The 26,255-nt window shown below is 36.7% G+C and overlaps 1 protein-coding gene across 2 annotated transcripts in view; it reads right to left on the minus strand.

Moving 5' to 3' along the window:
* The window catches only part of CAMK4 (calcium/calmodulin dependent protein kinase IV), a 274,921-nt gene that overhangs the window by 124,294 nt on the left and 124,372 nt on the right, over nt 1-26,255 (minus strand). For both annotated transcript variants that reach the window (XM_032156686.2, XM_058440626.1), the window contains one exon: nt 1,316-1,378. In XM_032156686.2, the coding sequence (XP_032012577.1) occupies nt 1,316-1,378 (63 nt within the window). The remainder of the gene's footprint in view (nt 1-1,315; nt 1,379-26,255) is intronic.

Consider the following 26,255-nt stretch of genomic DNA (forward strand, 5'->3'; position numbering starts at 1 on the left):
CTACACTTGAGGAAAATTCTACATTGACTTATCTTTGGAGAGAAGAGATGGATAATGTAAAAGTAGTGATGGAGTGTGGGAGATTTTATTAACTGCTTACCCAAAGCCCTTTTCTCCCTACTTTAATATAAATACAACTCTGATTTGTTCAGAGATGGTGTCTAGCCCCAAATTGTGGATCATGAATGGTCTTAGCCACTAATTTCACACCCTCCATGCAGTTAAGGGTAATCTTGTGACTAGCTCCAGCCAATAAAATTTGAAGAGACTTCCACTGCCATAGTTTCTGAGAAAGCTTTTACTCTTCTCATGAGAATCGGCAGCTGAGATCCTTCCATCTTCTTCCTATTTTGAATATAGACGTGATGACTTGCAAAAATTGTGGAGCAGCCATGTTAGGCCCAGGAGGGAAAAGCGTGAGGATGAAAGTCAACGCACTGAGGATGGCAGAACCAAGGATGGTATCTGGGTTCTGGAATGGCAGCACTGAGGAGCTGAGCCAGAAAACTGCCTGATTTTTGTTGCTTGCAACATATGGAAAATATTTGTTTAAATCATCCTATTCAACTTTTCTGCTATTTATAACTGAATGCTTCCCTAACTCAAATGTTAAGTTTTGAGCACTTTGCCTTGAGCCTAAGCATTGCAGGCCATCCCCCTGGACATCACAACTTCCTCAGAGAAATGGGCAAAAATGCTTTCTTGAAGTAGATGGCTTAATTCATAAAAATAACTTGCGACCTGGAAAATAATTTTGTTCTTTTTCACTTCATCAGTTCAAGAAAGCTTTTTACTAGATCTTTGCCTCAGAGGCTGTCTGGACAAAGCCTGAAGCAGAGCTTCTGAGGACATTTTATTTTCTGCATTCAAGTACATCATTTATTTGCATCTTCACATTGTTCATGAAGCAGATCCTCTCTCAAAGCAGACTGAAATGACTTTGGAAAGCAATGTATTTTCTTCACAGGCTTTTTCAGTAATGGAAAATTAAAAAGATAGGCACACAAAAGAAGGAAAAAGTCAGTGTTTTATTAGAGCAAAACAAAACTCTTTGATTTTTATCCTTTTATGAATGAAAATAAAGATGGTGTATATTGCTAATTTGTCTATTTTAGAACTTTTTCAGAGGTATTACTTGTAAGACTTATTCAGCCAAAGGATTGAAAAGGTGATGAGATGAGGACAAGAGCTAGCACGTAGTAGCTATCAGTGATGGGAGAATCCCCTTCTCATTATCAGCATTGACAGTGAAGGACAAAAGTCCCTTTCTTTAGCTCTGGCAATCATTTGAAATAGTAGGTTAAAAACCACTTACAATGTTTGGATGTGAGAGGCGAAGAAGAACTCCTATCTCAGTTCTTACGATTTTTTTGTCCACCTAAAAGGCAAAATAAAAGAGATAAACTGAAAAAAACTCCCCCCTTCATTGTAGCAGAGAAACAGAAACAGCAATAACTACCTGGGTGAATCAGGCAATTGGCACAGCCTAATTCCTTAGCTTTTGTGTGTCTCCTTCCTCTCTTTCTTTTTCAGCTGCACATCCTTTCTCTCTGCTTCCGACATAAGACACAGCCAGGAACTAGTATGCATCACAACTTGTCAGAATCCTCACACGGCATCTTCCCCACTTTCCTATCAAAAGTCATCACTGCCACGACTAACGCCCAAGCTCATTTCAACCCATCCTTCTTCTTTGTCTTCCTTTCTTACATGGAAGTCTGCCTAAACCCCAGTGGAGCCGTCAATCACTTCACTTGTCCTTCCAACACGGATGTAGCACAAAACCCAACCTACCCAACGAGAGTATCCTGTTCCCTGGCCATTGTGATAGGAATATTCACCAGACCCAAGTCATCCCAGTCAGGAGCCTCTCCAAAAATTTTGCTCAAACAATCAAGAAACAGGTATTCCATCTTTCTCTGAAATTATGAGAGCAAAAGAGGATAGAGTCTGCTTCTAATAGTGAACAGTTTTGATACGATATGGAGACCACTTTATTAAAATGAGGCCAACACAGGAAAAAATATTGCTGAGTTATGAAGAGGACTGTTGATATAATTTAAGCCCCTAGATTCAGTTATGCTGGTTTGTCCTTTGAACTTCTAATTATATGAGCCACTACATTTCCTTTTTCTGCTTCAGTTATCCAGAGTTAGTTTCTGTTGCTTGCCATGAAAGAATCCTAGTTAGTTCACCACTTGGTCTCTATGTTTGAGACAATGGCGATTTAGTTCAGGATATTCCAAAATGAGGGATATTCTCTCTAGCCCAATGATTGACCCCTTTAATCACAATGAGCTGGCATTTCAGAGATCTAAAAGTTATATAGTAGACATAAAGGTTTTAATGTCTTCCTCTCCAACAAAATTTATCAAAACAATCGATAGATATACCTGCACTCTTACTATGGTTTCTGCCATTGGAGCTGTCCCCAACCTTTGAACTAGCAAGAGTTTACATGGTTTTAGAAGTGAAGAAGTTTATGTGCAATTCACAGCCAAACTCTGTAGGCATATCCAAGAGACTGCTTCAAATGGGAAATGGGTTCTCCCCTTACAGTTACTTCTCTTGAGGAAGAAAATGTTGGCCTCAAGAGAAATCCAAGTGCGTATCAATAGCGATAACCAATCACAACTTTCAAGATGATAGAGAACAATATCCAGTCATTTAATTTTCATTCTTTAATGAAAACAGTAACCAACAAGGAAGCAATCTTTAAAAATAAAAAAAGAATGAATACTCAAAAGAATTTTTCCAACTTTATATGTTCTTTTTCTTGGTTGCAACATATAAATATATTTTACATTTATTTTATCTGGCAACTAATGGGTTTTGCCAGACCCTAGAGTACCTCATTTAAAGAAAGCACTCACCATTTTTAAATGCCTTTAGTTTTCATGAGATGGAAAAATGTTTACAAGGAGATCTTAAGGAGTTCCCAGCCCAATGAGAGATTTCTCAAGAGTTTATTTCACCCGTATACACAATAAAACATTAAATTGCCATGAAGTCATGGTAAACTGCAATAAAAGTTTTGGTCATTCATACAGGCAATCAAGAGGCTTGGGATGTTTTAATATATTCTTGCTAAAGAAAGTCAAGCTATTAAAATCAATTTGCAATATTAAAAAACAAAAATGTATTTTAATTTTGTTGTTTGGATGCCAGTCTGTGCAACACAGCATACTTCTTAAAATATTTATAAACATCCCACATAAAAATGCAACATCAGCTATAAATTCTTAGAGGAGGGAATGAATATATGATCTATACATTTTAATACCTGACAGTTAATATGAGGCCATTATATAACAGGGAAGACTCACTGTGAGCAGAGAAAAGCAACCTATCTCAAGTGACTGTACATCAAATTGATAGGCTCTGGCGCTTTTGCAGCAAAGGAGTAAAGGAAGACACACATCTTGACACATCCAGTGCTCTCTAACCCAAGAACTTTGGAGGCTGTTTCAGCAGTCTTCCACAGACACTAAACCACAGCTACTCTGCATGATTCAGACTATGTATTGACCAAAGCTCTTTCAGTTTCAAGTAACAAACACTCAGCTCAGACTCACGTAATAAGTCCCAAATGGTAATTTATTGGCACATGTAACTGGGAAGTCACAGTAGATCTATCTGCAGACATAACCAAATTGAGAAGTTGAGACTCAAATAATCTCTCTCTCCCCTGTGCATGTTTGTGTCTCTGTCTATGTCTCTCCTTTCCAAATGGCATGAAACATGGCCACAGAAGCTCCAAGTCTGTATTTATAAGATAAGAGAGATACTCTCTCTCAACATCTATCTAATCTCAAACAGTATTATCGTTAGCCTTGCTTGATTTATGGGCCTATTCCTGGATGTAGGAGAAATATAACCATGACAAGGCCAAGAATGGGTCATAAGCGCGCTCCTTTGACCATGGTTGAGGGACATGGGAGACCTGGTTCCCTCAAATAATGAATGCTGTCAGACACTGAGGACTCCCTTATTGTTTGCTTTTAGTATTTGTTCCCTTCATTTTACATTTGCATAAGATCCTGAAGTATTACTCTCTGTTTCTTCCATGTCCCACACTAATCGATCAGTAACTAATAATTATTCATTCATAAGAACTCTTGCCATCAGTTTATTTCATATTCAAAGTTTTGACCATTTACCAGTAACCCAAATGGGCCCTACCAAACCAAATAGCAATTTAGAATTTTGCCTAGAAACTCTTTTGAATCCATACTGAAAGCTGATGTAGGAGCAATCACTTAGCTGGTGAACGAACCTAGCAGGCTACCTAGTTTTGTACCTCAATTCTGCTGTTTTCTCTACTTCTGGGCAGCAACCTTGTCAATTGTTTTGATGTCACTGGTGATATAATTTGAAGGAAAGTAAAGAAGTCTAAGAAAATGATGGCTGTAGCCAACATGAATGGTTGGAATAGAAACTGGGAAAAATAATTTACTGACATCTATGTGCTTTGTGAGGCAGAAGAGAATCATAACCTCCATCATATTGTCAAAACTTCTAAATCAGAGAATATTAAATAGATAAAATTTAAAAACCAAAAAATGTGTTTTATTGAACTGGAAATTTTAGAATGTCTGAGTAATTTCTTTAGTTTCTATGTAATGAATGTACAGTACACAGTAACGATAGGTCTAAAATAGGTTTTATGCACTCAGCCCCATGTTAAATAATTGGGTCACAGGAAAAAACAAACGAAATATGGTTCTTCCTAAAGTAAGATTACAATCTAATTTGGGAGATGCAACTCATCTACATGATGTTACCAGAAGATAGTGAAAGATGGAAGAATGCAAGTTACAAATGAATTTTGTTTTAAAACTTCCATTGTTCAGTGGAAGATAGCTTTTCTGAGTCAACTGCTGCTAATATTCAAAGAGTGGGCTTATTCTAAAAGACTTTTGACATTACCAGTCCTTTAAGAAAGCACACTGTTGCTAATACAAAATGGAGAATGTTTTGCTAGAGTGTGCACCAGGTACATGGAAGCAGTGTAAGATGTGGGTTGCTGGTAGCCAGCCAGTGGTGTCAGGCAGCCCAATCGTGGGGTATAGACAGCATGGTCCAGGAGGTAGTAGAATGGCAGTACAAGACTCTAAAAGTTCTTACGTTTAGTAAAAAAACATACATTTGGTAAAAATTATCAAGCAAGAGACAAACACTTACACCAAATGACAAATGAGAGATCTTTGAAGGAGAGGCATTACTAGAACAGTCTGATGGCATTGTCATCTTCTATTTCAGTTTCTGCAGATGCTATTAAAACATAAGGATACAGGTTTTTGTTTTTGTTTTTTGAGATGGAGTCTCACTCTGTCGCCAGGCTGGAGTGCAATGGTGCAATTTCGGATCACTGCAACCTCCGCCTCCCAAGTTCAAGCGATTCTCCTGCCTCAGCCTCCCAAGTAGTTGGGACTACAGGTGTGCGCCACCACGTCCAGCAAATTTTTGTACTTTTAGTACAGACGAGGTTTCATCATGTTGGCCAGGATGGTCTCTATCTCTTGACCTCATGATCCACCCATGTCAGCCTCCCAAAGTGATGGGATTGCCATATTCTCTTCAGGTCAACAAGGATTTCCTTGCTAATACCAAATAAATGTATTTGTCACTACTGCACAATGCTTTAACGAAAATTAAGATTGTTATACTAGAATTTATTTTTCTCAATATATATTTGGGTTTTTGTAATATAGGTTTCTCCCACTTCCACCCCTGCCATTTTTCAGATATTTCTGATCAATGTAAAATGCGATAGTAGAATCCTTTAATTTTTTCACATTATATATTTATATTAAACACATACTTTCTAATACAAATATGCATTCTGAACAAATTTACCTATTACCATGTTGTATAGGGCATATTACATATTAAAATGCTATTTCTTTTTAGTTCTTTGAGAGTTAAATGATCTAAAGTTCAATGATCTAAACTCAAAAAATACTCAGAACAGGCCAGACTGCAAAAATTCTGGGCTAGCAAACTTCTGGTAAAATCATTTGCTTTTAATTCAGAATTAATTTTTCTATAAAAACATTTCTTAAAAAGGTAATTATTTTTCCACGATACTCCATATCATCATTTTTCAACTTAAAATATGGTCTCAGGGTGACTGCATGTTCTTGAGGCCCTCTCAGGGTATACATAGGGTTCTCCCTTTTCCAGTTGCATATCCGAGTAAGGTGAGACTTTTTCCACATACAGTCAGCCCTCCATATCTGTGGGTTCGGCATCTTCAATTCAACTAACCACGGATGGAAAATATTTGGGAAATAAATCCCAACAACAATAAATAGTAACACAACAATTAAAATATTCAAATAAAAATACAGTATAACAACTGTTTACATAGCATTTACATATTAGGTGTTAGAAATAACCTAGAGATTAAAGAATATTAGAGCACGTTCATAAATGATGTGCAAATACTATGCCATTTTATAGTATAAGGGACTGAAACCGCTGTGAATTTTGGTATCTGCAGGGGTCTTGGAACCAATCTCCCATGGATACTGAGGAATGACTGTACTTCAAACAAAACAACAAATGGCAACAATTGAATGCAAAACTTTATGAGAATCAAGCTGTGTTCGATTAGATCAGATAGTAAAGAGATTTGCAAAGTAATGATACTCTTCTATTTTTTATTTTGAAAAATATACACATTTTAATTTAATTGTTATTTATGTTAAAATATAATGGGTTTATTGTAATTTAAAAAATTAGTAAATTTTAAAAAAATATCAATTTTAATCTCTCATACAGCAAATATGTGTAGCTATTTTGAATTCTCAATAATTTTGTATCAGCTGGGCATAGTGGCTCACGCCTGTAATCTCAGCACTTTCGGAGGCCAAGGTGGGTGGATCACTTGGAGCCAGAAGTTTGAGACCAGCCTGGCCAACACGGTGAAACCCTGTCTCTATTAAAAATACAAAATTAGCAGGGCATGGCAACACATGTCTGTAATCCCAGTCACTCAGGAGGCTGAGGCAGAAAGATCACTTGAACCCAGGAGGTGGAGGTTGCAGTGAGCTGAGATTGTGCCACTGCACTCCAGCCTGGGCAACAGAATGAGACCCTGTCTCAATAATAATAATAATAATAATTATTATTATTATTATATTATTATTATTTTGTGAGTAGAAAGGGCTCCTAAAGCCCAAAACTTTGAGAGTCACTACTCCAAAAAATGTAACATTATACATTTGAAAATAGAATAAAGAAAAATTCTAGTAAAAATAATTTAAATGAAAGAAAAATGTCAATATAGTCTCATTTCTGCTTCTGTGAATGCTGGGGCCCAGGATAAATAATGTGCCGGGCATAGTTTGATGGAGGCTGAGAAGGGTGAAGCAAATAAGAATCTCCGAAGAAGGAACATGGAGAAAAGTAAGGCTAAAACACTGTCAATCCAAAGAGAGTAAACTAAGCAACAAAACTTCAATTACAAATCAAAGTAATGATGACCAAGGAAACCAGCAGAGGGTAATTTTGAACAAAATGTAAATGGACAGCTATATAGCTAAGAAGCCAAGGATAAGACCATACTGAAGCCAGGAAATCCTTCCCAGAAGGATAAGCTGAGGGTCATCTGTTGCTTTTTGGAAACAAGTCTGAGAGCTTCTTAAATAGCCATACTCTCAGGGGCAGTTCTCTTTAAAGGTATCATGTCTTGAAGGTCACACAAGTGTGGGTCTTGATAGCCATCTCCTTTCAACCTTTCCGATATTCTTCTCATTACAGAAGTTGGTGTTTTCCTTGCACTTCTAAATTCCCTTTCCAAATTCCTGGGGAGCTCTCACATTCCCACTCAGAATGAATAATATTTTCCTAGAAAATAACTGTCAAGCAAACCACAAAAGTCAATGGGCAGCTATCTGAGCAGTCATTATTACCACTTGAAATTAGCTTCCAAGTGTGACCATAATTAACATCTTGAGAAGCATCAACAAATGGCTTTAAGAAACCAACATGACAACATTGAAACCCATAAGACATACCTTTAGTATCTACAAAATACCTTGAAGAATAGCAGTTTTTCCTTACTAACAATTTACAATAAATATAACTTTCACTAAAATCTTAACTTGGGCTAATTAGCCCAAGTTCCCTAGAAAAAACACATGAGGCATGGATCAACATTCTGTGCTTTATTTGGGAAACCCAACACAGTGAGAATGAGGAAAAAGGGAAATGCAGAAAGGTTGGAGACACAATGCAGTCAGCACCAAACATCCTAATGAGCTATAAAGACATACAGCAGGTCGTATGGGCAGCTGCATCCAATGGGCACATGGTACTTCTCCAGAGACGTGGTTCCAGGCTACTAATCCTTGAAGAAGTCCATAGGGAGAAGGAAGAAGGGGGAATTTACCTACCCGGTAATTTCCTTTGTTTCCCATTGCTGAAATTTGGCCCATGGGTTAACTTTTCCATTTTTCTGCGAGGTATATGGGGTCTCATTGGCAGTCATTTGTGATGGTATATTCCTACACAGGAGATGTCCTATCTCATTCAAACTCAAAAGTAGCTATAACAGCCAGAAATTTCAGGCATATGCTTGGTTGGCCTACCTGCATGAAATAGCTAAAGGGCATTCACTTCCCCTGGCTTAGGTAGCAAGTAAGCAGAAAAAAGTATGAGGCGGCCCATCAGAGTTTTGTCCAATCACAGTACATTCTAGAGTTTTTATCTGTTACTAGGTGCTATGATTTGAACGCATGCTCCAAAAGTTCATGTGTTGGAAACTTCATTGCCATTGTATCCGTATTAAGAGGTAGAGCCTTTAGGAGATGATTAAGTCATGAGGTATGTGCTCTCATGAGTGGTTTATTGCCATCATCCTGGGAGTGGGATAGTTATGATGGGAGTGGCTCTTGATGAAAGGATAAGTTCAGTTCTGTTTCTCTCTGTGACACAAGCACTTGCTTCAGGATCCTGCCCATATGCCATGGGATGATCCACCTTCCAGAACTATGAGTCAAATACATTTCTGTTTATTATCTAGTATGCGGTATTCTGTTTATAGCAACAGAAAATGGACTAAGACACCAGTTAAACTAAATTGACAGCAGTGGACTCATAGTCTTGCTGCTCTAATTTATGGTGTGTTATTGCTTATCAGAAAGAACCTTGTCTCCATTTATTTGTTATTGCTTTTGTTACTAATATGAAGTGGATAGCCATCAAATGGATTGGGCACCTGGGGCTTTTCTGTAATGCCTTGTCCTAGCTCCTCTACTTAAACTGCCCTAAGTATTCTAATGGTCTTTGATATACTTTTTGAAGATTATACACAGAAAAAAATTTAAAATTTAATAAAAGAAATTATACAGATTTTTATAGTTTCAAGACTCCATGACACTCAAGATTTCTTAAAACTGAAAGAAATACCAATTTTCCTGTCTATCCCCATGGTAGGGGAGAAAAAAGTAGATAAGAGGTATAATTCTAGAGTAACACCAGAGAAAAACGCTCCGCCACTGGAATGGGATTGATGAAATACAGATCCTTCACTAAGATATGCAGCAAATACACTCTTGTGCTGGGACCAAGACGGTTGGTGAGGGAAAGAGAAATAACTAAAAACATATGAAGAAAAAAGCAATGATGGCTTAAAGGAAAACCAGTTTCTGCTTTGTGGTAATTACAAATGGAGAGAGCAGGTGAATAAACTGGAGAATAGGGAGGACAATAACCAGATTTCTGTTAGATTTGAACAACTTGGCTATCTTAGATGTAGCCTATATCCAGACTCTGGAAGTTCAAATACTCTTGGAAAACTGGAGTGACCTGTGCAACTAAAGACTGCTGCTCTTGTTTTAATCATTCAGGCAAGTAAAGCAGCATTTCCACAGAAAATGCTCAGCCTTATCTTATTTTCCTTGCAGAGATTAAGACTATAAATCTTGTTTTGTCTCTGTATTCTGTCTTTGGCTTCTTTGACTTAATTTTGGTATGAATGATGTCCAGAGATACTATGCTAAGTACGTAATTGTGCTCTTCAAATCCTTTATGGAAACAAGCAGAATATAAATCATTAATGCAAAAATAAATAAGCAACCAAATGTCTTTATGCTTTCTCAATGATTCCCTATGCATAACTTCTGCTTAATTTAGCATTCTATTTTTTGACATTCAACAAGTACATGTTGGCACTAACATGCTTGGTGAAAAATCTTGACAACTGGAGTTTTGTTAAATTCAAGAATGACAGTTACAGTCTACAAGATTTGAAAGCTAAGAACTTCTGTTTGAACACCCCAAAATCAAATGTAGGACACATACAAATATCGAGGTTTTCCTACATGAGGCTGGTACCTCCAATAAATACAGAACTTTAATCAAGTTTGATTATTTATCTTTATCCTCTTGTTCTACCAGAAACCTGGGCATCTTATGACTGTCTCACATTTTTCAGCATTCTCAAGGAGTGACTTGTTTTTGGTCCAGGAAGAAATGTACCCCAAGACCTAGAAGCAGGATAGATATCCTTCTTGCTCCTCATTGGTATGCCCAAATCATTTCTCCTCCCTTTTTCCTCCAAAATCCCAGCTCCTTTGAAATGTCTTCCATCAGCAAATACATCCTGCAACTCCACCTCATTGTAGTCATTTTCCCATCTCCTTTTCACTAACACATTCCTATACTGAACATTTTAGCATGTATGTCTCCATCTCAACCATTATTCCCCATAATCATTCTTAACAACTTCAACTTTCACATGGATGGTTCATTCAACATTCTTGCCTCTCAGTTCTTTTACCACTTCCTCGATTCTTCCTTAGCAACTCATTTCCATGAAAACATCTCAGGCCTTCTTGTTACCATCAACTGAACCATATCACAAATCTTGACTTCAAACATTACACTCTCTGATTCCTATGACCTATCTTTAAAGCTCCTACTTGGCTTAGATAATATGGTCCACTACCATATGCTAATAATGTCCTGGCCCTGTCCATTGTGCTGAACTCTCCTAGTATTCTTCCTCTTCTTTTACACCGGCTCACTGGTCATCTTCCAGGAAGCCAGGATAGTCTCCACTGTTGGGTCCTTTCACTTGGCACTTGATAGTACTCTGTCTCAAATGCTCTTTTCCCCGATTTTTCAGTGTGAGTTTAGGCTCAATGAAGAAGAGAATGGAAAGGATCACTGCACAGAGTGGGTGACAGTTTAGAGGTGAGGGCAGCAACAAGCATTGGACATGGTGCGCTGGAACAAGAAGGAAACTGATATTATAAGGAAAACCAATACTCCATATTACATTTAACACTGACTAGCATGAAGCCAACCTTGTTCTGATCAGTATGGGAAGACAGGCTGTAATCATCAGATAAGCTTGTCTTTGAGCATTGTAAAACCCAATATTTTTTATAGCTCTGTTACTAGCCACTTCCTATTCCCTGCAGACTCTAAGACATTGGGAGGAACAAAAGGACAAAAGAAGGGATTTCCAGTAGAGGAGGAAGCCCAGGATTGAAATAAGAGTCTAGGCAAAACAAGAGTGCCTCTGGGAAGCTTAACCCAGAAATACACTTCTATTTCAGAACTTGAAGCCTTTGTAAGACAGGTAGATTCAGAACAGAGCAGCATCTCCAAAGGGAGTTACCTCTGCCCCTTCATTCTTAGATTCTAAATACAAACCTATGTGCTTGCAGATACCAGAAATTCTTTTCACAGGAAACAGTCTTTTTATTTTGCAATGAATGAAATAGGCTTAAAATATTCTTGGGAAATATAACAAGGTAAATAAAGTTAATACAATTTGGCTGATGCCCGACTCTCACCAGAAAGAGGTTGGGCTTAGCAGAGGCAGGGAGAAGAGGGAAAGAACCCGATAGATACAGCAGAAGAAGAATCTTCATGTCTTTACCCAGCACTTTTTTCTCTTGCTTCTTTTATCCGTATCTCCCTGGGATCTAGAACACATGAGCATGAGCCTGATTTAATACCTCTCATCTTTAAAAAGCTCTCTCAGTCCCTTACCATCCCCTCCCACTTCCAAAGCATATCTCTGCTTCCCCTCACAGAAAACCTCTCTAGTGTTGCCTCTGCACTCTTTCTTCACTTCTTCACCTGGGAGTAGAGGAAATAAAATGGATTATTTCATGTCACCATTCTGGTCTGATTTCCCTCCTACTTTAAAGGCAACAGCAATATTATAACATTTCCTAATTTGCCTCACTGCTTTGATCCTTACCCTTTATATTCATTCCTTCTGCACACAACATCCAGAATGGTATCTTTAAAATGTAAATCAGATCATGTTACTCTCAGCTTAAATGCCTTTGTTGGAGTCCCATTGTGCTTAGAGTAAGTATAAACTCTTTGCCATAGACCTTAAAACTTAGGATGGCTTGGCCTCACCCTATTGGTCTGATGTCACTGTCCTTCATATGCAGGCCATTCAACTTCTAGACCAAGCTTCAAGGCCTTTGCATTTGCTATTTCCTCTTCCATCAGGCCTCTTTTTTCTCTCAGTTCATTGAGAGTCACCAAGAGGCCTTTCCTGGCCACTCCATCAAAAGTAGTTACACACTAACAGACATACAACATACACACATAGGCACACTGTAAGTCATACCATTCAATTTTTTATAACAGTTACAAAAAGCTATGTTATCATTTAGTTACTAATTCATCATCTGTTTCTTCCATCAGAGCATGATTTCTATGACAGAAAGGATCTTGTCTATTTTCTACATATGTTATCTTTGGCATTATTTACCAATACCTGGCATTTAACAATTTGTTAAATGAATGAACGAGGTATGGAGGCTGGTGACTGAATACGAAATGCTGGCAGCTCAAAGAAAAAAAATTCTGGTTTAACATTAAGCTTAAGTTGGATGAGACTGCAATTGGTTAGCCAGTTCTCATCCTGCCACTTAAGTCTACATGACATTTTTTCATGTTATTGACACCAATGGAGTGGAGAATGTCCGTTTCATAGAGCCTCTAGATTCTCTTTCAAGGTAAGTGAAGAACACTGGGGAAAATATAAATTATTAATGCACAGGTAAGTTACTGACCTTCTAAATCCACTGCAGCAAGTACTGATACTCCTGCTCACTCTTCTCCCCCATCTCAGGCTATAGAGCTTTTATAGCTGCCAGACAGAAATCCCATACTTTTCCTTCCAACAGCACACCTTGCCTTTAATTTGAGTGCTCCATCATTTGTATCAAACGCAACCACAGAGTGATTAAAAGAGAATGAAATGATAGAGATTAGAAAATAATGGTGAGAAGTGGAATGTACTATCCATTCTCAAAGAAGCAACTATGATATCCTTGGTAAGCAGAAAAGAATTCTATGGATGTAGCCGTGGATATTTTGACTTGCCTCTGTGCCCTCCATGGGCACAGAGCCTGGCTGGGTCTTTACTCCTCATATTTCCCAAGAAGGTGCCAGCATCAGCATGGTCTTATGAAAAAGAAACTGATTAACAAAGAGATAATTAATGTTAAGCCTCCCAAATTATTTTTTAAGATTCATGTTGTCAGGGATAGAAGGAAATCAACACATAGTACATATTTTCATAGAAGTATCATAGTCACATTTAAAAATATAGAAAATATAAAAAGAGTGAGGAATATATCCACCATTGTAACACAACTAATCATTAGCATTTTGGTTTATTTCTTTTCAGATATGTATGTATACTTCTTTTTACATTTTCAAATATAAAAATATTTGAAATTTTGTTACCTTTTTCAAAAACATAATACAAATTTTATGAATATCTAATATTCATAAGCAGAATGTAAAACACCTTCCTAAGGGCCCAATGTCATCAATGCCTAGCCCTAATGTTAGACATGAATGATTCCTTAAGGTTTATTACTAATATATTCTACAATCAGCATCCTGGTCTGTACATTTTTTAAAGAATTCAATTTGAATCCTGGCTTGATCATTTAGAGTCTTTAATCAAGTCCCTTAATCTATATGAGGATTGCTTCAATTTCATCATGTGTAAAATGGGGATAATTGTTATTCTGGAATATTATTGTTTTACGGATTGAATAAGAATATGTGTGAAATTTCCTAGTCCCTGTGAAATGTTCAGTAAATGTTAGTGCCTTTCCTAGAATGACTTTTAAAATCAAAGTGAGCATTTCTAATCTTCTGTTTCCAATTTTCTAATTCTTAACAGAGAAGGCACTACAATTGCAGCATACTAAGTTTGGAAATATAGGGATTTATGAAAATGTTCCACCCCTACTCAGAGAAAGTATCTACTAAACATGAAACACAACTTTATTTTTATTGTTATTTTAAAAAATTTTCTGAAAGTGAATGACAACTTCATCAGAATCCTAAACTATATCCTAATATAATCTTCCTGCCTGAGGTTACTCAAAAAGAAGACTAATGCCTATTTTCACTTAAATAAATATCTTCTCTCACCTTTTCTGAAGACTAAGATAAGAGCTGCACTGTCCTGTTTAAACTTTAGGGAGGTTTTAAGACAATTTCATATGTTTACTAATTACTGTTGACCACCAGGGTCACATCTAAGTTGACTATAAACCTGGGTATCAACCATGTCCTTTACATATTCAAGTCTGACAGAGGTGTAATATACTCCGTCCTTTCTTCTTAGTGCCTTTTAGTAACTTTTATATGGTAAAGACAGTAATTTTAGTAATTTTTATGACCATTTCATATGACCAAGATTTTTAAATTATCAAGAAGGCATGAAAATAACGAAATTTAGGGTTTCATTGTATATTATTTCAATCAAACAACAATGATTTATGTGCACAATTCCCAAACTTTAATTTGAGTGATTAAAGGGGCACAATATTATATACACTCAGAGACCCTGAGATATTCCTTTGATCTTTTCCTTGATCCTTAAAACTAAGTGATTTTCTGTTAGTTACAAAGCCAAAAAAGCTTATGACTTTGTATACTGTTAAATAATAAAAATAAAAATAATACTCTTGAGAGTATTAACATTTTAAGCTTCATCAATTACATCTTAGGGTTCAACGGAAAAAATAAAAACCTGGATGCTCTTAGAAGAAAGCTTAGCTCACTGCCTATTCTTTCAAGGACAATTCAGACCTTTTTCAAAGAACCTGGCTAATGTTGTTCATGAATGCTAAAAACTTGGTAGAAAGAGAGGCTTTTAGTGGTTCTTCTAGAGTTATTCATGACCAGAATAGTACAGAAGAAATTAATGTTGAACCAAAAAATAATATAATCATACTCTTGGTCTGGAATGGGAAAGACAGGGATTCTAGAGATCTTAATGATTTGAGGTTTGAGAAAAAAAATTCCATTGTCAGTGTTGCCCCATAGCAATATTCTCTCTAGATGTAGAAGTCTAGATTTTCTGAGGTAGCATTTTAACATGAATTGAACCCAGAGCTTCACTTTTCCCTGAAAGACCAGATAAACAAAAGTGTGTCATCTCAGTCCTTCCCAGCATCTTTCTCCATACAGTGGTGTGCACATCCTCAAAGCACTCTCTCATCAACATATCTGTAAGTCTCTTCTGAGTAAAACTGCTCACAGTTTAAAAGCTTCATGTAAGAGTTAATTGGGTAGTATGCACACATTCCATGTTTATGCCCTATTATTTCTCCATCTCTGATATTTTCCAAGACTGTCGGGTTTCAAAGGATATGGTGGCCAAGGGGCTTGTGACCCCTGGACTGCTTTGGTCTCTGAGTGTGTGTTCAGTATTTATTGGCTTCTCCCATAGAGCCAGTGAGCACATGATCTGTCCCTAGTCATCTGTAGCTATAGATTTCCTCACCTAGCCAGGTCTCTACTGCAGACAGCATCTGGCAGTGGCCCTGGTATGTGGCCTCTTCATGCTCACCACACTTCCCTGGGTTATCTAAGCCAGATGCCAGTGAGAAATAACAGGGTAAGGAAGACATTGCTCTGAGAGAGAGCTGAACTCAATCTTCACCCTGAAGAAATACTTTTAAACTAAAAGAGGCTCTTAAACGGGAAGAAACTAAGATATCTTTGACTGGAAATTTTTAGTATGTTTTCCTCCCAGGTATCCAGTGATAGCAAGAGGAATTCAGGTTCAGAATAAATGCTGTGGTAGAAAATAGAGCATACTGATACATTTTTTTGCAGATGTAAGTGTGATGGGTAAATTTTGATTTGACACTCACCCACATTCCCCTCCATAAAAATACATCAAAATTTAAAAGCTGAGGATGATAATCTTGGATCTGCTTTGATTTATCAATAAAAGGTATCATATACAGTTTATAGTACTTTATTATGTAGGTCACTCCTTGAAACTGATCAGGACACTCCATATGTCCTGATGTCATGATGGTAAAAACAGTTCTAGATTGTTCTGATCCTAAAATCTCAAAGAAAAATGCTGGGAGTGAAGATTAAAACTGGACTCCTTCCTTACACCATATACAAAAATAAACTCAAGATGGATTAAAGCCTTAAATGTAAAAGCCAAAACTATAAAAACTCTGGAAGATAACCTAGGCAATACCATTCTGGACATAGGAACTGGCAAGGATTTCATGATGAAGATGCCAAAAGCAACTGCAACAAAAGCAAAAAATTGACAAATGGATCTAATAAAACTAAAGAGCAGAAGCTCTTTGCTGTGCCTCTGCACAGCAAAAGAAACTCTCAACAGAGTAAACAGACAACCTATAGAAAGGAAGAAAATTTTTGCAAAGTATGCATCTGGCAAAGGTCTAATATCCTGAGCTTAAAAATGTAATCAAATTTATAAGAAAAAAACAAAAAAAAACCATTAAAAAGTGGGCAAAGGACATGAACAGACACTTTTCAAAAGAAGACATACATGTGGCCAAAAAGCATATGAATAAAAGCTTAAAATCACTGATTATCAGAGAAATGCAAATCAAAACCACAATCAAATACCATCTCACACCAGTCATAATGGTTATTATTAGTCAAAAAAATCACAGATGCTGGTGAGGTTGTGGAGGAAATGGAACACTCATACACTGTTGGTGGGAGTGTAAATTGGTTCAACCATTGTACAAAGCAATTCTTCAAAAAGCCGAAAACAGAACTACCATTTGACCCAGCAATCCCATTACTGGGTATATGTCCAAAGGAATAGAAATCATTTTGTTATAAAGATACATGCACACATATGTTCACTGCAGCACTGTTGGTCACACATAGAATTAACCTAAATGTCCATCAATGGTAAACTGAATAAAGAAAATGTGGTACATATATACATGGAATACTGTGCAGCCATAAAAAAAGAATGAGATCATGTCCTTTGCAGAAACATGGGTGGAGCTGAAGGCTGTTATCCCTAGGCTATTATCTAAACTAACACAGGAACAGAAAACCAAATACCGCATGTTCTCACTTATAAGTGGGAGCTAAATGATGGGAACACATGGACACAAAGAGAGGAACAACAGACACTGGGGCCTACCTGGAGGTGAAGGGCAGGAGGAGAGAGAGGAGCAGAAAAAATAACTATTGGGTACTAGGCTTAGTACCTGGGTGATGAAATAATCTGTACAACAAACCCCCATGACACGAGTTTACCTATATAACAAAACTGCATATGTATCCCCTGAACCTAAAATAAAAGTTTAAAAAAAAAAAACAGAAAAATCCTGCCAGTGACAGATTGGTAGGTTCTGTGGGGGAAAAACATTCATCTAATGTGTTCTTTCAGATATAACTATCCATCTGATATTCTTCAACTTTGGGGTAGAGATAAGTATAGGTAACTTTAACTGAATTTATCCTGTGACAGATTCTCACAGTAGCAAGGAAATTGGAATCTGACCTGTATAGCCACACCTGTTGTCATACTGCATCCCATCTACCACTAAGACAAAGAGTTAAGAGTCACACCAAGCCATGTGTGTAGTCTGTATATCTCACAGTTCCCAAGTTGTTTTTCTTTCATTTGCCAGTGGATATTGTATGTAGACTCACTAAACAGGTTTTAACAGAATTTGGCAAAGATAACATGTTGCTTGCATTCTCTGCACACAGCGAATATTATTTGCCCATTCTTCACAGTGTAACTTAGAAGCAGCACTCCGCTTCTCTGTGCCTGTGTCAATAAAGGCTTAATCATCCTTTATCAGGTAAATAAGGAAAAACATGTAGTTTTAGTCCCAAATCTGGACCAAAATCATTCCTGATTCAATTCTTTTTTGCCTTTGTCTCTATCAGGGCCTTCATGGCATCTATAAAAAATGCCCATATTTGGAATTCAAAAGCCCTGAGTTCTAGAATACATGCTATTGTGTATTTTGAACATGCCACTTCTCTAAAACTCTCATAAGAAAAATACTTCCTTGGGGAGTTTTGCGTTAACATGTGAAAGCGGTACTACATTACATAGTGTTTAATAATTAAATGTGGGTTCCATTCTTATTAGCATTATGCTCCTTTACTGTTAAAATAAGTGATATGACATATGGTGATTTGTGAGTACTTAATTTTAAAAAAGGTTGAAAACTAATTCAATACTGAAAACTATATGGATCTCTTTTAATTAGTATCCTCTGTACATAGTTCATTTCCCCTCTTCTAGAAAATAAATGGTTTTGGAGTTCCATGACTTGATCTTTTTAGCTTTCTTTTCCTCCTCTGTTTAAAGTGACTGCATATAGGCAACTCTGGCCACCATTCAACTTTTTGTACCATAAAAAAATACAAATTAAAATTTATTAACACATTTTTCCCTGTTAACACTAAGATGATAGCTTTCCCCTTCTCACTAAGGTACGAATCCTAAGTCTGGTTTGAGGCTGATAGTCTGTGTCCTTCTGGCTCTCTCAGCTCTCCTGGTTGTGGTCCATTGGACAGCACTCTCCAGCTTTGATCTCCTGACCCTGAGCTTCTCTCAACTTTCCTAGTGCCCCAGCACCTCCCCTTTGGTAACAAGGCATTTCCCACTGAGCTCTCTGAGAAGTTCTTAAACTCCTGCTTCTACTAGAGTAAAGTAACATAAGCTCTCCTTCTGAGGTTTCCTCTGTTTTTAGTTGATTATACATCTCCTTTTTCTGCTCCAGAGATTCCATTTAAAGAGTGAAAATCACTTTAATTCCAGTTGTCCAATGCTTATAAAAGCACTAAGGGGTTAAATGTCATAATTTGAGTGGATGGCATACCAGCAAAGTAAATTCATCTTTTGGGCAACAGCACTCAGGCCTGTTGGTGCTCTAGCTCATGGTCTGTCTGTCTCTCTCTCTCTCTCACTGTTTTTCTGTCTCTCTCATCATCCTCCTTCTGAATTACAGTGTTTGTTTTCTAAAAGGCAACAAAATATCCATACGAGATTGATATAATAAGATGAATAAGAATGCAGAATTGTAATAAATTTCAGCAATGTTTATGTCAATAAAGAAAATGCATGAAATCATAACAATGCTCTGGAAGAATGTTCCGACTTTCAAGTATATTCTTGAATGGTAAAGCATACAAATCAGGCCAAGATTTAACATTCTGCCCTGCCACCTTTGCTCTCTTATACACATATTCTTGTCACAAACTGGATAGAAATATTCCTGTTCCTATTCCAGGAGACCTGGTTTGATAGTCCCTGTGAAAATCAATAGGTTCCAACTGACAGAATGCTTGAAGAAGTTTCACTTCACTTGACACGGCTCGTTCTCTGCAAGCTACTTTCCTTAATGTGTTCTGAGATCTCAATTGGCCCCAAAAAGTCTATTTGAGCTGGTGATTTATTATTCTCTTATCCATCACTGACCAAGGTGACCTTGCCCGTACTTCCAGAGCACATCAGTAAGAAGTTAAAAGTGGCCAATAGCAGCATATAATAGATGCATATCTTTCATCTAGATTGAACCATCCATCCCTCTTATGTACAACATAGCAATTAGAAAATGCATGGCTCATGGTCAGTTTTCCATGTTCCCAAAGTTTAGGTAGAAAAAGACAGAGCAGGGAATCTCCATTGTGCATCCTGAGTCTGCCTGGTTGAGGTCACAGTGGCAAAGTATAGAGGATCTCCCTGGAGAGGTTGGTGGTTCCTACTCACTAAAGTATGAGAGGCTACATAAGCTTCCTCCTCTTGGCCTAAAGGAGTCTTATTTATTTTGTAATATTTATTTATTTATTTATTTATTTATTTATTTATTTATTTATTTATTTTTGAGACAGAGTCTCGCTCTATTGCCCAGGCTGAAGTTCTCAGCTCACTGCAACCTCCATCTCCCAGGTTCAAGTGATTCTTCTGCCTCAGCCTCCAAAGTAGCTATTTTTCAGCTTTATAGTGGTATAACTGAGAAATAAAAATTACGCGTATTTAAAGTGTACAATGTGATGTTCTGATGTATGCATTGCAAAATGATTCCCACAATTAAGCTAATTAACAAATCCACCACCTCACATAGTTTTTTTTTCGTGGTGAGAATATTTAACACTTGCTCCTACAAAATTTCAAGTTTACCAACATAGTGTTATTAATTATACTTCCCATACTATACATTTGATTTTTAGAAATTATTCATTTTACATAACTGAAAGTTTGTACCCTTTGACCTACATACCTCCATTTCCTCCTGCACTCAATCCCTGATAATCATCGCTCTACTCTCTCTGAGTTCAACTTTTTAAATTACACATGTAAGTGAGATCATGCAGTATTTGACTTTGTGTCCAGCATATTTCACTTAGCATAGTGTCCTCCAAGATCATTCATGTTGTCACAATTGGCAGGATTATTTTTTCCTTCTTAAGGTTGAATAATATTCCACTACCCATACCACATTTTCTCATTCATTTATTGACAGACAAAAGCTGTTTCCTCATCTTAGCTGTTGTGAATAATGCTGTAATGAACATAGCAGTGCAACTACCTCTTTAATATATTGACCTTATTTCCTTTGGATTCACTGGAATTTTGATAGGGATTGCACTGAATCTGTAGATCACTTTGGGTAGTACTGACATTTTGGCAATATTAATTCTTTCACTCCATAAACTAACCTTTCCATTTATTTGTGTGCTTTCAGTTTCTTTCATAAATGTTTTACAGTTTTCAGAGTACAGATCTTTCACCTCCTTAAATTTATTCCCAAGCATTTTAAGTTTTTGATGCTGTCATAAAAGAGATTGTTTTCTTAATTTCTTTTTCAGATAGTTTGTTGTTAGTGTATAGAAATGTAACTTATTTTTGTACCTCATTTATATATTCTGAAACTTTACTGATTTATCAGTTCTTATGCAGTTTTTTGTGCAGTCTTTAGAGTTTTCTATATTTAAAATCATATAATCTACAAACAGAGACAATTTTACTTCTACCAAGAATTCTCATGTAAATGCTGCTCAAAATATTTACAGGTATTTTTTCCTGAGGTTATTTTTCCTCCTTTATTCTTTGACACATCTAGCTACTTTCCTTGGAGGATGATAATAACGTCCATATAGCAAGAACCTCAAGCAGTCACATATTAATATACGTAGTTTTCACTTAGTGAGACAGGAAAAAAAAAAGTAAAATCAGACAAATCCATTTCCAGAACCTTGCTCTGTATTTACTATCTTGGTGGTTGTGGGCAGCTAGCCTCTCTGAGCTGCAGAAACCAAGACTGACCTTACAAAGACCATGTGAGGAAACATGAGATTATTTATTTTTGCATGCAACACATTTTTATTGCAATAGTGTATGTAAAGTTCCTGGCACACAGTAATTGCTCAATATATTGTAGTTATTACCATTTCAGATTCTCTATTTAGGTACCTGGCTTTCTATAAACCATATACTCTGAGCATTACCTCCAACCACACCTACCCTTATCACTGAGAAACTGTTTCCTACAGCAGGTGATGCAAAATGAGGAATGGGGAACAATTTCATAAAGTCTGTGTCAATTTTGCACTCCCATCCACAGAATGTGAGGGAATCCTTTTCCCAAATCCTGGGCAAAGCTAGATATTTTTATTCTTTGTTTAGTTAGTAGTGGTATGGTTTGTCTGTGTTCCCCAAAGTTCATGTGTTGGAAACTTGATCCTCAATGCTGTGGTGTTGAAAGGTGGGGCCTAAAGGGAGGTGTTTAGATGATGGTGGGCCATTCCTATGAATGGATTAATGCTCTTATTGCAAGAGTAGTTCCCTTATAAAAGCACGAGTTTGGTACCCTCTTTCTTTCTTTCTTTCTCTTTCTCCCTCTCCCTCTCCCTTTCCCTCTCCCTCTCCCTCCCTCTCTCTGCTATTCTGCCATGAGTTGACACAGAAAGAAGGCCCTCACCACATGCTGGCCCCTTGATTTTGGACTTCTCAGCGTCCTCCAGAACTGAGCCAGTAAATTTGTGTTCATTATAAATTATTCAGTCTGTGATGTTATGTTATAGCAGCACAAAACAAACTAACAGTAGTAAAAAGTACTGTCTTATTAATTTAAGGTTATTTTTATTGTTAATGGCTATAAAATATTATCATTTTAATGTTTTCTAAGAAGTATCTTTCCAAATATTTTGCCATTTGTGAACAGCATGAGTTTGAACAAGATATTGACCCTTAGTTTTCTCACCTTGAAACTGAGAATCCACCAGTCTCTGGCACATTATAAACATTCAATAAATAATAGCTATCTTAATTTTTTATTTGGGCTTTGGTGCTTTTCTTCATTGATTTCTACATGCTTTTATATCATTAAGGCTATCAACACTTGGCAAGTTGGTGATTGCTATGGACTAAGTATTTGTGTCCCCCGAAAATTCACATTGAAGCCTAAATCCCCAATGATAGCATTCGGAGATGGGCCTTGGGGAGGTAATTAGATAATGAGGGTACAGCCCTCATGATAGGATTAGCACGCTTATATGAAGAGACAAAAGGGAGTTTGCTTCCTCTCTACTCTTTTGAATTTGAACTCACAGTGAGAAGATAGTCTTCTGTAAGCCAAGAAAAGTGCCCTCATCAAACACCAAATCTGCTGTCACCTTGACCTTGGACTTCTCAGCCTCCAGAACCATGAAAAATGAATTTCTATTGTATAAGCCACCAAGTTTGTGTTATTCAATCTCTTGGAGATGCATCTATAAAATAGTGACAGCATCTATCTCACAAAGTATGACATACTATTTTTATGAGTACCATTTTGAAATCATAAAGTGATTTAAAATTCCAAGTGTGGCCAGGCGTGGTGGCTCACGCCTGTAATCCCAGCACTTTGGGAGGCTGAGGCAGGCGGATCACCTGAGGTCGGGAGTTCGAGACCAGCCTGGCTGATATGGTGAAACCCCCTATCTACTAAAAAAAAAAAAAATACAAAAATTAGCTGGGTGTGGTGGCATACACCTGTAATCCCAGCTACTAAGGAGGCTGAGGCAAGAGAATTGCTTGAACCCAGGAGGCAGAGGTTGCAGTGAGCCAAGATGGCGCCATCACACTCCAACCTGTACAACAAAAGCGAAACTCTGGCTCAAAAAAAAAGAAAAAAATAAAAAGAAAAAGAAAATTCCAAGTTGCCAGTTTCCTTGTAAAGAGATATGCACACATGTGTAGCTGTGTGTAAAAAGACTGGTGGATGTGGGAGCTAATGTCTGTCAATTGGCCAGTGCTCATCACTTGGCCAATTAATACAGTACATCTAGATTCAAACATAGTTCTCTATATAAATGTAGTATATTCTTCCTAAAGAAATCTTCTGGGGAAGTTAACATGAGATGTAAAAGTTACAAAGAAAAAGAAGGCTAGAACAGAGAACAGAGCCCACATTTGAAGAATGCCTAATACATGCCAGGCAATATAAGTGCACATATATATAAATATATAAAATTTCAAGTAATCCTCAGTTTACCCAGTGGTATAAATGGTGTTATCCCCATTTTAAAACTGAGAAATCTGAAAGTCTCTAATGGAGACATCCTGCAGATTCATCTACCAAGAAATTGGAACAAAGCCTATGTAGTCTGTAACTTAACCTTCAGATTCACCTGCAACATCATAGTTATATACTCAAATGCTAACTCATAAGAATGTAAGGACAAACAAATGGAAGCTAAAAACCAACTCACAGAATGATTAACAAATCACAATGTGTGGTTCTTCGATTAACTGAGAAGAGAATAAAAAAATCAAACCAACATTTATGGAAAATTTTGTAGAATTTTGAGACATTTACTAGGTGAATGTTCATTAAATTACTCAAGCAAAACCTTTCCAGAACTTTACTGGTATTATAATAACTAAAATATACAAAAATTAGACCTGGAACTGTTTTTCTATTGTAGATCTAGGCACACTGCTCCAAAGTAAGAATCACACAGAAAAGAGCTTAGGGTTGAAAGTGTTCTAAATCTAGGTATTATAGGCATCTGAGATGTACCTAAGTAGAAGGCCACAGTATGGGAAATCCTTATTGTGTGCCACATTACATTTTATTGATAGCAATAAAAGAATATGTATCAATTTTTAGCAGTAATTTCAAAAGTACTCCAAAACCAATGTAGTTAATTTTGTTCATACAGAAGTACGTAAAAATCATCTGTGCTACTCACTGTTTGACTTTAAATCAAGCTAACGACAACGTTAAAATTATATAGAATGAACTGGTACTCTTAAGAAATTTCTGTGTGAACTCATTCCAATTAATAAGAATAATGTTCATCAGGTATTACATGCTTCCTATGTGCTGGGAAATTATTCTATAACTTCTAAAGTCACACAATCAGTAAGTGGCAGAAGTAATCCTAAACTCAGTCCATCTGGCACCACAGACCACAACATCACCCCACTACTACATAGCAATTTTTAAGGAGAGTCAGAATACCTAGAAATTATGATTTTACACACTGAGATTAGACCTCAGACTCAATACTAGGTATTTCATGAGAGCCATGTATTTTATAGTTAGATTAATACAAGCTTTTCCGAGAGTTGAGCTACATAGTTAGAAATTTCATCTGAATTCTGAAGTTCAAATATCTGTTTCCAAAATTCTAGAGATACTATAAATTATTGGTGGAGCATAATTTTCTTAAATCTTAATCAGTTCTTCTTGAAAATAAGTCACATTTATAGTCTGACATGTGGTCATTTAGATACACTCTGAGGTATATACTCCTAAGGAAGAAAGGTAAACTATAATTCATGTGAATTACTCCTGAAATAGAGACTCCATCATCATCATGATGTCATTCTTCAAAAGCTGGCATTCCATTTAACTCAGCAAAATTCAGTCCAGTTTGAAGTCTCCAACAGCTTAATTTGTTCAAATTTTGACACTTTCTCGAATTTATTTTTTTCCTTTCATATAGTTTTAAGTTCATCATTTAACATCAATAGAAAGGTTAATCAACAGAACTCTCCACTCCAAATCAACATCTTATAAAACACTGGTTGTCCCCACTAGCCATGTCTGTCAAAATCCCTTAAAGACCCAAGGTAACTTAATAAAATCTTTCTACTCTACTTCAAATATCATATACAGTGGATATACTGAAGGGCTTATGCGTGAAAGAAAAAAGTTAGCCCTGTTTCCTTCACCCTTGATTCATGATTTACAAACTTCAAGGTTAAATTTCCACTGATAATCACAAGCAAATTAGACAATATATACAAGATAATGTAGTATGTATGGGGAACAAAAATTGCACTTAGGCCATCCCCACACAAGAGGAGAGGATGAATGTCATGTCTAGGGAATTGATGACTTCTTCAGTACAAAAATCACTAATACTAAGTGGAAAAAAAGGAAACAAACAACCCAAAAGGCACTTCAATCCATTTTCCTCTCTTGTTTACAGTTAACACCATGAAACCTTTATCCTCTTTAATGGCACAATGAAACGAATGGATATTGTTACAGGAAATATCCAGGGTTTTTTCAATACAATAAAAAGTGGTTCAATTATCATTTTCTATTTTCTGGCACTTCAATACATTTATAACAGTGAGTCACTGATGTTTGTCATAACATTTAGAGAGAGCAAGATCTTGAAATACTTTCTGAATAGCCAGAAGAAATGTTCAATTATGCGAACAGGATCTCAATGTTGAATTATGTTTTTCCACAGACTTCTCATTATGAGAAAGCTCATGTATCTGAAATGTTGAAATACCAGAATGAATACTAATATACTACAATAATTGTTTAGTTTTGCCATATTTGATTTTCCTCTCTCCCCCAACCTGTGCACACACAATTTTTTTGTTTTTGTTTAACCATTTGAAAGTAAATTGCAGACTTTATGATGCAGACTGATATGTAATTTAATGCATTCCAATTCTTTGAAATATAGGT

The sequence above is a fragment of the Hylobates moloch genome, unplaced genomic scaffold (assembly GCF_009828535.3).
Source record: "Hylobates moloch isolate HMO894 unplaced genomic scaffold, HMol_V3 SCAFFOLD_6, whole genome shotgun sequence".
NCBI lineage: Eukaryota > Metazoa > Chordata > Mammalia > Primates > Hylobatidae > Hylobates > Hylobates moloch.